The sequence below is a fragment of the Ixodes scapularis genome, unplaced genomic scaffold (assembly GCF_016920785.2).
Source record: "Ixodes scapularis isolate PalLabHiFi unplaced genomic scaffold, ASM1692078v2 PGA_scaffold2__306_contigs__length_199485367, whole genome shotgun sequence".
Classification (NCBI taxonomy): Eukaryota; Metazoa; Arthropoda; class Arachnida; order Ixodida; family Ixodidae; genus Ixodes; species Ixodes scapularis.
Genome location: NW_024609857.1, coordinates 84,088,963 through 84,104,956, shown reverse-complemented (window position 1 = coordinate 84,104,956; position 15,994 = coordinate 84,088,963). Strand labels below are relative to the sequence as shown.

The following is a 15,994-nucleotide window of genomic DNA, read 5'->3' as shown; positions in this document are numbered from 1 at the left end:
GGGGAACCTTCTTTGTTTTAGGAGTGCTTCAAATGCGGAGGCGTGCTGCCCAGCGGAGAGCTGGCCGTGATCGCGCCGAAGTTTGGCGAGCTGGTTGCGTGGCACCCGGCCTGCTTCGTGTGCGCAGCCTGCCAGGAGCTGCTGGTGGACCTGACGTACTGCGCCAAGGACGGACACCTCTACTGCGAGCGACACTACGCTGAGACCCTCAAGCCCAGGTGCTCCGCGTGTGACGAGGTATGTCTAGATTGGAATAATTCCTCTACGGCGGCCAAGTCGGCCAAAACCAACACCTCTGAGATAACACGGCCGCTTTTCCACGTCACCTAAAGAAGTGAGCGCGGTTTACTCTTATTGCGCACAAGTGCTGCGTGATTGCTCGGCTGAGGCTCGCTTTCAATCAGTGAGGAGACGAAACCAGCCGAACGTTCTGACACAGCACTCATGTCCATTCCGTACACAACGTTGGCTTCCTTAGATGACATCAACAATTCAGCCACTTCGGACTTGTTATTCAGGAAGTGTTGCCAGAACGAGTCCCTTCGAGACTTAGAGAGGAGTCATATTGAATGGGTTAAAACAGCGCAAAAAAGACGAAGGACCAGTAAAAGGAAACACACAGACACAGCGCTGACTTACAACTGAAATATTTACTACTGCGTTGTAGGTCAGCGCTGTGTCTGTGTGTTTCCTTTTACTGGTCCTTCGTCTTTTTTGCGCTGTTTTAACCCATTCAATATGACCATCAACCAACTCGCCCAACTTTACACCTTGTTAGAGAGGAGGTGCGAAAGAGAGCGGTGTCTCCGCGCATCAGAAGAGGAGGCTTGAAAAGGTGAGAGGGAGTGATCATGTGGACAAGGGGGCTTGAACCCTGCCACTTGATTTTCTTCGGAGCGTAGCAAACCAATGCAAGCAGCGTCTCGGCCGTGACTTCTTCGTTTGTTATAGCGCGTCTGGCACCTGTTACTCGACAAAACAACGCAGACGACTCGCAGACGACGCCGGAGCTCGGCGACTCGGCGCCCAGATGCCACAGCACCCTCTGCGCAGAGAGCAGACGTGTCACTCCTTTTCACCCCGATATCATCCAATCAGAACTCGGCACTATAATGTCACTGTACGTTCTGGGGGAGACCCAGACGAACTTTCTCACCGCAAAGGCACTCTACATCCTTTTGCTGAACTGTGTGATACTCGTACCTAACAGGTCTTCCAGTACGAAGGGGGGAGGGACGATCATTTCACTTTATAAAACTCTTTTCTCGCACAAGGTCTTGTGCGATCGGAGCATAGTTGTGCAGCTATACTCCGTTCACCCTTAAGCTGAGACTGCAGCCCAAGCTACAAGCGCGAGCTTGCCCGCGCTCCTGGCTTTGAGACACGCATTTCTAGCGCGGGCGCACGTTCTGCGGAAGAACGCTTCAAAGCAGCCACCTCAAGCTCTCGTGCTCGTGGCATTGCCTGTAGTATCAGCTTAAGGGTGAACGAGGCTCGCACCCGTAGCTCTGACTGCACTGGATATGGAAAACGGAATATACATAGAGTATCCGCTTCGTTGCTGACTAAAATTAGTGTAAGTAAATAGCTATTACTACCTTTCTTTTTTTTGGACTGGCGCATGGTCAGTGTTTTTATGAAATGAACATTGGTGGAAACCAAACAACACGTATGTTGTGGCTCGCTGGTTTCCACGACGCCGCCCGAAAGTAGAAGTCCTGGCCCGAGTGGTCTCTGCCGGGCACACTCCGGGGATACCTGACAGCATCCGAGAGCCCCGGCTGCGCGGCAGAATAATCCCGCCCAAGGAGCAGGAGGCAAAAGACGACTTGGGACCAGGGCCGGAGCGGAGGCGAAATTCGTCCACTGCCAAATTGATATGTAATTAAGCGTTTATATAAATCACGTTTGTGAAAACAACATTAAAAATTTCTATATTGGTGACCCGGAGGACACTCTTCTTTTCAAACAAGCTCATTTATTTATTTATTTACTTATTTACATATACTGCAGGCGGCAGTGTTGCCCAAGCAGGGGAAGGTTACAAAAGGAGTTTAGTCAAGAGATGTTCGAATTGGTTGACATCAGTACATTCGACAAGCAATGATGGCAAGCAGTTCCATTGTTCAATTGTGTTAGGAAACTATGATTTCTGAAAAAGTTTAGTTCTGGCAAAGTATAGGCCAGAGGTGGCCAAGCAGCAGCTCGCGAGCCGCATGCGGTTTTTCACGCCTTAAAGTGCGGCTCGCGGCTCCCTACCCTACCCCCCTATCTACCCCCTCCCCCCCCGCGCTTGCCCGAGAAGAGAAATGGAACGCGTTTTAAATCGAAAGACAGGTGGCGGTTTGGTAGTCTTCTGCTACTGCTACCTTACGTACACTTGGACTGCTTTTGACTCGAATAGATTGCAAGTAGTTCGAGTTTAGTTTATTGCTCCAAACGAAATTCTCGCCCCCCCCCCCCCCCCCCCCCCCGCCTCCCCGCGGCTTTTTGAAGTTTCCTGGTGTAGTTTGCGGCTTTTAGGCAGGGTCAGCCTGGCCACCCCTGGTATAGGCATATGACTTTGGAGTGATTTAGTCGAGCTGATCTTTGTGGCACAGGGGGAAGATAAGTGTCACTTGATAGGCCATATGAATTGTTATATAGTAAGTGAAGAAACTTCAGCCTAAAGATTTGTTGGCGAACGTGGAGCGGTTCGAGCTCAAGCTGCTTTAATATGTTAGTTATTGATGATGAAGTGCGGTAGTCTGATAAGGATGAACCTTGCAGCAAGACGTTGGATCCGCTCCACCTCCGCAATGTCTTTTACAAAATACGGGTCCCACACAATAGAGGCGTACTCTAGGAGTGGGCGAACTAGAGGCCGATAAGCTTCAAGTTTCACAGCCGAGTGACACCCTTTTGAGTTTTCTTCGAAGAAGGCATAGCTTTCCGAACACTTTGGCACATATGTTGTTGATGTGCTGGTCCCATTTGAGGTTGTTTTAATTGTTAAACCTAAGTATTCCACAGAGGAATATTCTTGAAGGCGCTGACTGCCAATATGTAGGAAAGGGGATTTTGTTTTCGTAGTGAGTGTCATTAAGACGGTTTTAGAGAAGTTAATTTTCATTTTTTGAAGGTCGCACGAGTCCGAAAGTTTCGAAATGTTTTCAGTCAATGTAGTCTGTCAGGAAGAAGTTTTGACAAGAGTATAGATAACGCAGTCACCTGTGAACAATTTTATACTAACTCATTCATCTATATTTTTGGAAATGTTGTTAATATAAAAAAACTAACGGTGCGAGCACAAAGCCCTGTGGTACACCAGACAAAATTTGTAGATTATCAGACCTAGAGCCGTCACGCTCAACAAATTTAGAGCGGGTTTCTAGATAAGCCTGCATTCAACGAACCAGCCTTCTTTCAATATATCAATAAGCAGATTGTGAGGCACGCGATCGAACGCCTTAGATAGATTTAAAAGAATCGCGTCGATTTGTTGACGATTGTCGATCGCGGCTGCAATATCGTGGACTACAGATATTAGCTGAGTCGTTGTGGAAATGTTTCTGGGAAGTCCGTGTTGGTCCTTGTCAAAAAGGTTGGTTGACTCTAGGTAAAGAGATATATGGTTAGCGATTACGTGCTCAAGTAACTTGCAACATGTGCGTATTAAAGAAATAGGTCTTTAATTCGCGGCATCTAATATGTCACCCGATATAAGTACAGGAACTACTCTAGCGGTTAATCAATCTGCTGGCAAGGAACACTCATTACTTGAGGCACTGAAACGCACGTAAAGGTACTCGGAAATTATTTCCGAGTAGCGATAAAGAAAATAGTTAGGTATGGCATCAGCACCACATGATTTCTTTACATTCATATTCAACAAAAGTGAAAATATGCCCTCACGACTGAGCACCACATCTGTCATTTGAACAGAAGCGGATGAGGAGACATAATTATAATTCACAATCAAAAAGGAGTCGGGTGTAGTACAAGCTCTGTGAAAACTGGCATTGAACTCATTTGCAGTTCCTTTACCGTTAGTTGACACAACACCATTAATTTTTAGTTGTTCGACTCGTTCACTAGTATCGGATAGAAAGCGCCAAAACTTTTGAGGTGATTCTATTAGAAAAGAAGTAAGAGCTTGCCCATAAAATATATGACGTGCGATGCGTAATTTACTGAGTAATTCGTCATTGAGGACGTTTAGCTCCGAGCAATCTTTAAATTTCGCCTTTCGTCTGCGGTTAACACGCCTCTTAAGATAAATTATCTCACGGTTGATTCATGGATTGTGTCTTCTGATTGGTTTACAACGGATATGAACAAACGTTTTGATGCAGGATGTGACGAGGCTTTTGAACATGTCCCATAGAAATGTCAACAATCAAGAAGTGATTTATTGTCTGCGCTTGAAAAATCGATGAAAGTCTTAGAAGGGGCGTTGGTTTTGTTTTCTGAATAATCAAATTTAGATGAGCAAGTTTGTGATCAGCGATTCCATCTGCGGTAGACACTGTAATATCGCCGGGAAAATCTTTGATAAAAATTAGGTCTAGGATTGACTGAGTTGTCTTTGTGACTCGAGTGGGAACCGTGATTATTTGTTTAAGGTCGTGAAAAAAGGCATAATCCAGAAGCAGGCGTGCGCTCTCGACGTCATGAGAGCCCGAAAAAGCTAACGCTTTCCAGTCCATACCAGGTAGGTTTACGTCGCCAGTGACCACACATTTTTTTATTAGGCGCGAGCATGCGATCAAGATAGTTCCCCATCAATTCACTATGTGATACAAGACTATTGGGCGGACTGTAAACGAAGCCAAATAAAGTAGAAATATTAAGATAACGGATTTCTCACCAAATGCTTTCGTTTTCCGGAATGCTTTCAAGCTTAACGATATCAACTTCTTTCTTTGCTATTATTGCTACACCACCACCTCGTTCTTCACGATGCCGTGTTACTATTTTACGTGAGGGGGCTACAACTTTGGAATCAGTAATATTTGGTGACAGCCATGTCTCTGTAACCGCCAGTACGTGATGGTCGTAGAGCAGGAGAACTACTTCCAATTGTTGAGATTTGTTAGCAATAACTCTTCCATTCAGCAGACTTATCCGAAGCGTTTTAAACTCGCTTTAAGAAAATGTTTGAACAGAGTTGGACTGGCGAACTTGTTTCGGACGGAAATTGGTAGGTTGAACCTGTTTTGGGCACCAGTTAACTTCGTCCCAAATATAAACCGTGTCGTCTACCCTAAGGCGGTCGTAGTCCAGGGTCACTTTGCGGCCCTGGGCTTTGAACTCTTTGCCATGTTTCCACAAGTTAGACCGCTTGTTAAGTGTAGCTCTGCAGTAATCGTGACTAATAGATATGTTTGAACCTTTTAGTTTAGGACAACTCTGCAAAACATGCATTTTCTCGTTGTAGTCCACAACATTTAGCGTTACGGGTCTTGTCTTATCGGCTCTTTTCACGCCGATCCTGTGCACCCTTTCTACTGTAGGCACTGTAACACCCAATTTAGTACAAAAAATATCCTACAACAAGTGTTGCTTTAAAAAAAATGGGAATTTCGCCTTCCATTTCTGAGAGGCCAAATATTACTAGGTTTCGGCGGCGACTTCTATCTTCAAAATCTTCCATTTTCTCCGGTTGTTCAGTAATTATTTCCTTAACTGACCAGACTTCTGACTTTAGAGGATTAATTTCTTCGGTATGCTGGGTTAAGACTTTAAGCGAATCGTTTAACTCAGCAACCCTAGTTTTCATTGTTTCTTCCATTGTGGAATGTTGCGAAGAAACTTTGCCAATTGAAGGCTGTAGAGCTGAGCGCATTTCCTGAATAAGTTGCTTAACCTGAGGACCGGGATTTCACTCAACGTCACCGGCAAGTAGAATCAGGACACTTGGAGCTTCATCATTCATCGAGAAACACTTTGTCAGGCATGGCAGGACAATAATACTCCTAATATTATTACGAAAACATTTTCCATAGTTTCTACTAACCTGTGCGCGTAATGAGAAGGGGTTCATGAATGCGTCCGTGGTGGTCCCGCCGTGCCCTCTGAGCCTTGAAGACGCGTGCATGGCTATATGCCCCGTTGAAGATGGCGCTGGAGTCGAAGCTTGAAAAAGTGGATGAGTCATCAAGCCACGTCCCACTTCTGTTTTTACATGGTCTTGCTCGGTGATGAACGCAGCGAACTTTCCTTGCACATTGTACCGTGATGCACAATCAAGTGCAGTCCACAGCGTGACCTGTGCGAGTAATAAGAAGGGGGTCGTGGATGTGTCCGAGGTAGTCCTGCCGTGCCCTTTGAAGCCTTGAAGACCGTACATGGCTATATGCCCCGTTGAAGATGGCGCTGCAGTCGAAGCTTGGAAGGGTGGATGAGTCATTAAGCCACGTCCCACTTCTGTTTCCACGTGGCCTTGCTTGGTGATGAACACAGCGAACTTGCCTGGCGCATTGCACCCTGATGCACAATCAAGTGCGGTTCAGAGCGTGACCTGTGCGAGTAATAAGAAGGGGTTCATGGATGCGTCCGTGGTGGTCACGCCGTGCCCTCTGAAGCCTTGAAGACCGTGCATGGCTATATGCCCTGTTGAAGATGGCGCTGCAGTCGAAGCTTGGAAGGGTAGATGAGTCATTAAGCCACCTTCCACTTCTGTTTCCACGTGGTCTTGCTCGGTAATGAACGCAGCGAACTTGCCTGGCGCATTGCACCTTGATGCACAATCAAGTGCGGTCCATAGCGTGACCTGTGCGAGTAATAAGAAGGGGTTCATAAATGCGTCCGTGGTGGTCCCGCCGTGCCCTCATCGCGCCGGCCCATTGCATCCCCGCAAAAACAAGAAATCTAGGCCCCTCACATCTCCCTCGTCCCTCGGAGGCTGCTACCACAACCTGGCCCGCCGATTCCTGGCCAAGGGCTAACCTCTAGAACAACATCAATAGGGTTGCTGTTCCACATGGCACGCGACAAGGCAGTGGTGGGACACAGCGGCCAGAGAACCCGCGAAATTCGTCCGCAGTTAAATTGACAAATAAGTGATCAATCAGTTTAATAAACCTCATTCGTAGAAATGACATCCGATTTCTATAGATATACGAGTAAATATTTATTTCGGAGAAACTAAGTCATTGCTGTTCGTTATGATATGGCTTGCGCAGAAAGCGTAAAAAAAGCTTCTTAATGAAAAACCAGACGCATTTGAGTGGTCGCTGTAGGTGAGCGAATGGTGTGGACGCGAATATATAAATTTAACGAGGACCTTCATTAGGGTAAACAAGTCATACCTCGAGCAAGTGACCTACACTAGCAGTTTTCCGTAGTGCACAGAGAACGTGAAGTTAGCGGAGCGTATCCGCCCTGTCACATCCAGCGGTTTGTCTAGCCCGGTGTATTTTAAGAAGCGGGTGTTGTAAAATTTTATAAAATAAAGATTGTAGCAGAAAAAGAACGAAACATTATAAAATTGAATTAGAATACGCAGGAATTCCTGAAGATAGACAGTCGTTTTAAAAAAATCAGTAGTAGGACTAAAGGTTTAACATGAGAGAATTGTTCTCCAGTAATAAAAGCTATAGTAAATATAGCAAAATGCTAGGTAAATTGTTTTGGATACGTGAAACGTCTTTGCATCACAAATGTTTGGCGATATTTCCACACGCCAGACACCTACGTTCACAGCGCTCTTCACCAGATAATTTAACGCGTGGCATGTGGAAACTTGATAGTTGTTCCTGGAATGAAGAGATACTAGCGATAATCTGACTGATAAACCCGGCGATCTTCCAGGGTCTTCCATGCTCCCGAGCTCCTCTTCCTCAGTGCGCACAGGTGGCCGAGCTCCTCCACGCCTCCCTCACTCCTTCTCGCTTACGCCTTTGTTCACATAACCTCCCCGTTAACCAATCAGCGTCGAGCAGCTCACTCCTCCTCTCCCACCCGTCAACCAATCAGTGCCAAGCCTCGCGGCCACACTTTTATCCAGCATTCACTTTTACCTGTGCTTCACGAAATACCGAACACCTAGCCAAAGAACGTTCCACGTTAAAACAGCTGTCTCCAAGCCCATACGTCCATTCAGATTGAGGGAAAAGGAGGCCGAAAAAGAAATAAACAAAAAGGAAAACAAGGGGATGATTTCACATGAACTCACATTATTCCAATGGGCACGTTGCTCAAGCGCTCGTAGGTGCCTCCTTGAAACGCCTCAACATTGTAAAACATACCACTAGACATTCCACGTCTTCCATCTTTCGTGTTCAAGGCGCCCGAGTTGTGCTGTCCTCTGCTCTCGGCGTAGGCAGCGAAGATTAATCGAGAATAGATCGCTGGAAAGAAAGCATTGAATGAAGACATATGCCACCTTGCTTGGAGCCACTCATCTTAAGTACACTCTCTCCGTGACTAATACAATTGTGTTGCTGGCCAAAGTTTTTTTTTTCTGAAATCAATCTTGTAAGAGCGGTTTCGCTATACCGATTTTATGGTTTATTAAACAACTCCGCACTTTGGTAGTCGGGTTGAAACTAAAGAGGAAGAGACTAGAGCGTGCGGAGACGACAGAACACCGAGCCCTGGTTGGAATCACTAGTGGCTACACGCAAAGCTAGCTGCCTTTGTCTCTACCACGGTGTAAGATGTGTATTTTTTAGGTAAGGACATTGGCGCGAAGATCAACGAAACGCGATCGACCGGATAAAAAAAAAGTATTTGTGGATAACTTCCCCTCATGAGCGCATGCGCGCGCCCAACAGCCCGCGGTGAACTAGCGTCACTCGCTGGCGAAACCACGAAACTGTGAAAAAACATAAATAAAATATCTCGTTGCCATGGTATCTCTCGTGCAGCCGTCGCACACCCTTGAGCAAGGAGCTCGGGCTCGTCCGGTACCATGGCAACAATATTTTTTCTTCTTCTTACAGTTGCGTTGTTTTGCCAACGAGCGACGCGAGTTCGCCGTGGGTGGTTGGGCGCGCGCATGCGCACGTGAGAGGATTCTATCTGGTCGCTCCGAGTAGGGCAAAGTTCTAATCTAAAGACTAAATCTTACACAGTGCCGGCGTTCGGCGTTCGAACGCGTTCGAGGCGTGAGTAGAGACAAATGCAGCTAGCATTGTTGTCTACCCACTAATCGTTCCAACCAGAGCTCGGAATTCTGACGTCCCCGCGCGCTTTAATCTACTCCCTAATCTAGTCTACTCTAATCCACTCGTTTTTACCCGCATACTTCGTGCTGTGGCGAAAGACCGGCGTGTTGTGTCCCAATACGAGCTTTGAAGTGTGAGATATCGGTGAGCTTTGCAGGGGTTTGAAAGTTTTTCCTTTTATCCTCGGTAATGTTTCTATTTTTGACGTACGATTCGCTGCATGTAGAATTGTCTGAAAGGTTTTACTTAAATTCAGAGAATTCGCTTTTTCTTACACGACGGCTCTATAGTCGCTTGGTCCCCGGTGTTTCGACGGCGTGAGCGTAAACGGAGTTTTCCTGATATATTTAGCAAAAAAAGCTGACGTCATATGACCTATGCACCAATTCAGTTCCCCCCTAAATGTGGCAGAAAAATTAACGTCACATGACCTATGCACCAATTCAGTTTCCCCACTACATTTTGCGGAAAAATATGTCCCGGACCTACAGACAAATTCAGATTCCCCGTCAAATTTAGCGAAAAAATTGACGTCACGTGACCTATACGCTGATGTCACGTGACGTGTCGTCACGGGGCCTACAGACAAATTCAAGTTCAACACATCACGCCCTTAAGATCACTTATTCAGCAGCAACTAATCGACGATAAATCAGCGCAACGTCATTCCAATATCACATCTCGGAATAACGCACGATCGGCGCCATGTCAATCGATCGTCATCGTCATATCGTCGAATAAGCAGCACAGGTGACGCTGTCTAAACGCATCACGTCGTGTGATCGTCGCGCAATTTTGTAATACCACGTCAGAAAGGTTTCAGATGGTCGTGCAATAAATTGAAAACTTGAACCAGTTTTCGCTTACAAAGGCATAGGCGGCTTCACTGCACGTCGTTCTTTCCGGCGGCGGCCAGTCACAATCCTCATTATAAAAGTTCTTGCGCCACACAGGAAAAATCAGAAGAGAGTAGGCAGGTGTCTACTCCCTTGTGATTGTCCCTTGTATCGCGCAAAAACTTCTTGACTGCATCAAGAACCAACTAGGCCAAAAACGAGTTTTAATTGACACAGACCTCAGGTGTCGCAAAACAGGGTTTATTAAAATGTATAATATTTTACAAATGTTTGCGTTTCCTTGACAATTTATGGTCAGTTTACTTTGTATCATGGCCATAACACAAATGGACTCCGGGCCCGCCTGGCAAGAACTTCTTAATATTTGCGTTTACAGACATCAATGCGAATGACAGCTCCATAGTGAGAAAGAGATATTGTTTAGCCCACCAATGAGAATTGCCTGTTTTATGAGAACTGAGTACAGATTTTGGTTAAAAAAAGGAGTGCGGGTTTTAGCTTCAACGCAATTACAACGGGCGTAAACTTTATAAGAATATTCCCTGCAATCATAACAACGTCTATCAGATACGGTCAACATGTTTCAGTAGCTGAGGTGATCAAGACTATTTTCGGGGTGATATTTTATAGTCCCACTAAATGTACTACATGCGCGATGAACCCAGAGTATTGACTTTATAATGAAGTACCGCTTTTTGTTCTTAGCTGCTTTCTTAACTTTCCTATTATTGATAATACTATATTTGAAATAAAACTGTCATATGTCACAAGGTTTCAGCACACATTCTAGGCGCCATTGAACATTTATTAATATAAATTACTATTGCGATGTTTCGCGTGTCAACAATTAAGGCCTTCAACCTAGGGCCTTAGCTTTGTAAAATCAAGACATACATCAGTAGCTGGTGCTTGATTTTCAATTAGATTTTACTTTAGACTCTAGATTTATAAAGTATGATAGTCTTAAGATTTTTATTGAGACAGCTATTAAGAATCATAGGAAAAATATAAACGGTGAATGATTAGTTTAGGGAACTCACGTCTCTAGTCTCGAACAAAGGAAACCACAAAATTCAGCTTGCGTTGCCCTTGGTTATTTTCTTTTGTCTTGCTCCAAAAAAAGTTTGTTTTCGTTCTGGTTGCCAAGAAAAAGACGTTTACAGCCGTTTGCTGTGCCCGTGCAGTTTATGTATGCTGGTTCCAGCGTCCAGCTGAAGCGATGGAAAAAGCGAACCTTGGCAAAGGCGACCGCAGCAGGCGAAGACATGTCACGCCGCAAACATCGTAAACGTCCCATTGATATTCCTTGAAACATAGCCAGTAGCCAGTGTAGCATCCTTGAGACGTGAAATATTTACTGGAAGTTGTGTTTTGTTTCTTCAAAGTTTCAGTTTGTCTTAGCAGAAACGTGTACGGAAGGAACGCTCACAACGGCTGAGGCTCAGAATAGTTAGCCTCGAAAATCCCAAGACAAAGGAATTTAATAGGTACAGGTAGGCTGCCACAGAGAGAATGACTATTACATTATGGCTTAATTCGCACAGTTTGCGAATAATTTCAATCTTTATCTGTTGGAATCATACAAATATGTCTTCTCAATTCATTTGACTTTTGCTTTTCTACACACGCAGGGATATAACCTTTTTCTTTAAATTTCAAATCATTAGTAAGACACTTGCAGGAGCTACTAGCGGCTCTTGAAAAGAAACTGGGTTATTTCTTCCGTTCTGTTTATAACCAAGATATGTAAAACGTGCGAGTTTAAGGAATCACCTTCGCGTGTCGTGTTAGTGCACAGACATTACAATTTGCAGTATCAGGACTATATTGGGACTACTTCCTCAAACATTGAAGTTTTAGTTTGTGCCTGAGAGCTAGTATTTGAGATTGAGATAAATCCACAAGAATTTGAATGTGGAAATCATTTGAGTCGTTTTATTGCAGTCGTTCTTAATTTTAGTCAGCGAGAGAAGTCATCACAACCTATCTATAAAATAACAATAACCATTCTTGAAGAAGGGAAACAAGATGTCATAAAACAAACACAAAACTCTAAACACAGCTAGGTAACTAGGGACCTCTCTGTTTCCATTGGAGCGCTCTACCAACTAAGCTAACCAGGAGTTATAAGCCAGTAAAGAAAACGAGTTTTAACAGTTGCCACCAGTCTAACAATAGGGTGAACGGCCTGCATTTAAGGTCATGCTGATAATACAACTGATGCAAGGGTGCAAGCGAGCTGTACAAGAATAACGGTAATAAACTCTGGGAAGGAAGAACAAGGAGGACGAAGGACCAACACAAGTCTCCAAATACAAAAACTAAGTGACTGGTGCCCGACTTAAAAAAAAAAAAAATCTTGTCCAGATCGCTTGCACCTTTGCATTAACTGCATTATCATTATAACCTTACACTACAGTAGCCAGACCAGAGCTAAAGTTAGTTCTTGAATTCGTCAGTCGCTTCCGTTGAAAGTAACGCTGATAGAGTTGTACAGCGTTTACATATAAACGCAAGCTGCTGATCACATCTTATGTCAAATATATTGCAATTTTCTACATGCCAATTAACATATGGATTTTACGCATACGGCAAAAGTAACTCCACATTACTCTCATTAGAAGCTTTGTACCTTTTGTACGTAAAAATTAAGTTAACCTCGTTCCTTGCCGTGGATGAACGTTCCAAAAACGGCCTTGTTTCCATTAAAGGTTTCCGACGAACATTGTGGTGACTCATGTAACTCATGACTTGTACTCACATTCTTAAGCCACCTAACTGCAGCAGTTGTCTATCACAAAGGCATTCCTCCACTGGTGCAGAGAAACTGTGATGGCCTAGGCACATATGACAATACTTTAGTACAGTCGTATTCGTATTCTTTGTGATGTTTCTAACGGGACCATGCGCGAATTATAAGGGCAGCTAGATAAGCCTTTCTGATGACACTAACAAACTAAAGCATGGTCAGAAATTGACTCTGGGAATTAATGGCAATGCCTGAGCACTGCAGAACGTAGGTTACAAACGAGAGTCGCGAACGCTCTGATCCTCTCGCTGACAATCGCCACGTGTATCATAATGCTCAATGTTACTAAGGCTGAGGCAGCATTCAAATAACTTTAATAACACACCGTTACACGCTTCTCTCCTCAGTCATCAAGTACGCTCTGAAATATCTGGCCATCGCAACACGATGGTTACGGCTATTTCTGGAAAGAGCCGTCCTTGTTGGATTCGACCAAGGAGGCTTCTGCGGAAAGTCCCTAATCTGCTGACGCGTTTAAGGGGGTTATAAAAAAAGTGAGTTGGCGGCAGGAAACCGGATAAGCCTTCAATACCTCTTGCGATCAAAACATTTTCACTTTGTTTAATAAAGTGTGGCCCTCGTATGTTGCGTCCATGTGCTTTTCCTTTACCTATTTCATACCTCCACATTGCGTCCATGTGCTTTTCCTTTACCTATTTCATGTCATAACTGAAGCAAGCCTCTTGTACCATTCAGACCGAACACGACTACACATATTAATCATTGCTGATAGATGGTCTTGCCTCATCAAGTGTAAATAAGATGACATTCCGAATGGCCTTTTAGACGCTGCATACAAAACACAGGTAAGAAAACAAAACACACACACGGACCTAATCGCGCTTTTTCAACTAACACGTGTACGAAAGAAATGACACTTCTAACTTTCGCCTAGAGATGCTCAGAGTAAAAGCTGATTGCTATACTCGGCGTCAACTATTTTAAGGTACATTGTAAAGGCTAGCGTAGCTTAGACGGTGCTGCAGCCCCGGGCTGCTGATAGAGCTCGTGGCTTCGTCTTGCGTATTATTAGCACGCAATCGGGCAACTAGTTTGACAGAGTTGGAGCATTGCGGAAGCTACGCTAGTCTTGACGACGTAGCGCCAAATAGTTGACTCCAAATAGAGTAAGTAGAAACGGAAGTAAAATTTTTAATTATCTATTTTATCCCAATCGTAGTTCACCGCGCACATTCTTCCAATGCGTGAACTTTTTAAACTGGATTTTTTTTTTGTAAAGCTCCTACTCACGCCGTGCCAAACGTTTTTTAAAAGAAAGAAAAAAAAAAACGCAATGACGTGTGCCGGCGGTTGCGATGCCGTTGGAAAAAACGCGTCCTTGGCACCGGATTGAGTCCGAATCGGGCTGCCGTGGGAAGGGCGGGCTTATCGCGAGCTTGAAATAGAAGCGACGCCGAAATGCACCGACTAATCTCCGTGCGCCGACGGACAGCAGTGTGGGCAGCATGCTTCCTCTGCGTCTGGCATCTCCGACGTGCTCCGCCATTAAACACTTTCCGCGGTCTCTTGCGCAAATGTAGGAAGGATTAGGATTTGCGGAAGTTCTTGGTTCTGTTAGGTTTCCAAGTCCTTGTTGGGAGCTTCGATAGTTTTTGGCGTGCGGAGGGGCATCACGCGGTAGTTCAGTTCTGAAACGTAAAATCTGACGATCATCTTGACGAGCCTTCATCTAATCGCTCTATACTACGCACTGGGCGCCTCTGCGGATTTATGAGCATCTAGTTTTTGGATGCTATTGAGGATGCTTTGAAGTGTAGAATGCGGGGCAGCTGCCCTTTTAAGAAAATGTCTGGGAGTTTACTTTGCCGCAGAACACCGCGACAGCCATTCACAGTGAACGGTACTAGGAGTCCAGCGAATGACGACGCTGAGAATAGGATTTGACCTGAAAAATGAGATGTGCACAGGGACACGTCATGCCCATTTTCCGGGCGCACATCTAATTTTGTTTTGCTTTAATCGTATTCGTAATTTCGCCATTTGCTTCGAACCTGTTATTGTTCGCCGTAATTAGTTGTCTCGTGTACTGCAGGAAAGCAAACTCCTAAACCTTTTTTCTACACTTCGACGTCCGTCAAGATCAGCCTTCATTCAACCGTTGTGTACTTTGCACTGGGCACCTTTGAAGGTCCACGCGGATGTAATTTTTGGATAATGTAGGTGTTTCAATAATTACCTTGGGGGCCTTCATTTTCGTCTAGTGGGTTGTAAAGCCGCATGCGCAATAGCTCTCTTCAGCGGAATACGAGACGCCGCATATGTCTCTCCATATTATCCGGAGAGGATAATATGGAGAGGCAAATGCAGAACAGTTTGGAGCATGTATGATAATGCTGATACCTAGAGAGCGTCATGAGAAAAATAGTGTTTATGAAATACGACTATTGATACAGATGCTAGTTAGAGGGATATGGCTGCCAGATACTTACATAAGACCTTCTAGTCAAGTAAAGGGCTTCAGTGCACGAGCAGTAGATTAAGCTACGTAAAGCATCTGGCTTGCCGTGCTGCTTGAGTAATAGACACGTTGTTAAATTTGTGAGCTTTTCAGTGTCACGGTGTGTCAGACATACATTTTACGATGCGAATTTGTTTGGTTGTCGTGCTTAACTTACTCGACGTGGTTGTATATAGCCAGACAACTGTATACATTTTAAGTGCGGTCAGTTTACTTATCATGCTTTGCCAATTCAAAGGAGGGATAGCCGTGCAATACCGTTTTGCAACTCTGCTGTTCTGACAGCTATATATATACATAAACGAAGAATACAGGTTTAATAGCTTGGAGCAAAAATACATTTATAAAACACCATTTTCGTTGGAATCAACGGGAGTCGTTTATCCTTCATAATATACGAAGAGATGACCGAATATAAATGGGTACGTAAGCTGGCTATGACATAATTGATGTTTACACGTCTAAAACAGTGTGTTAACTCGTTTTGTCCACACCTGCTTTTACACATATGATTTATTTCCCATGCGTTAAAAACACAAAATCCGCAATTTTCTTTGTTTCATGAAGAACGATGCAGCTTTTGGATTTTCCCTTTAGCCTACGCCCCATCAGACCCTACCTCGATTGCTCCGTAGGAGATGACACACGCAAGGTACGAAGGATTAACTGTCGCACAGTTCAATGATCTGGAGACAGC

General features: G+C 44.6%; 1 protein-coding gene across 4 annotated transcripts in view; it reads left to right on the top strand.

The window, feature by feature from the left end:
• LOC8028301 (four and a half LIM domains protein 2) overlaps nucleotides 1-15,994 on the top strand; it is a 350,510-nt gene that overhangs the window by 256,984 nt on the left and 77,532 nt on the right. For all 4 annotated transcript variants that reach the window (XM_042291935.1, XM_042291937.1, XM_042291936.1 and 1 more), the window contains one exon: nucleotides 22-237. In XM_042291935.1, coding sequence (XP_042147869.1) covers nucleotides 22-237 — 216 coding nt within the window. The remainder of the gene's footprint in view (nucleotides 1-21; nucleotides 238-15,994) is intronic.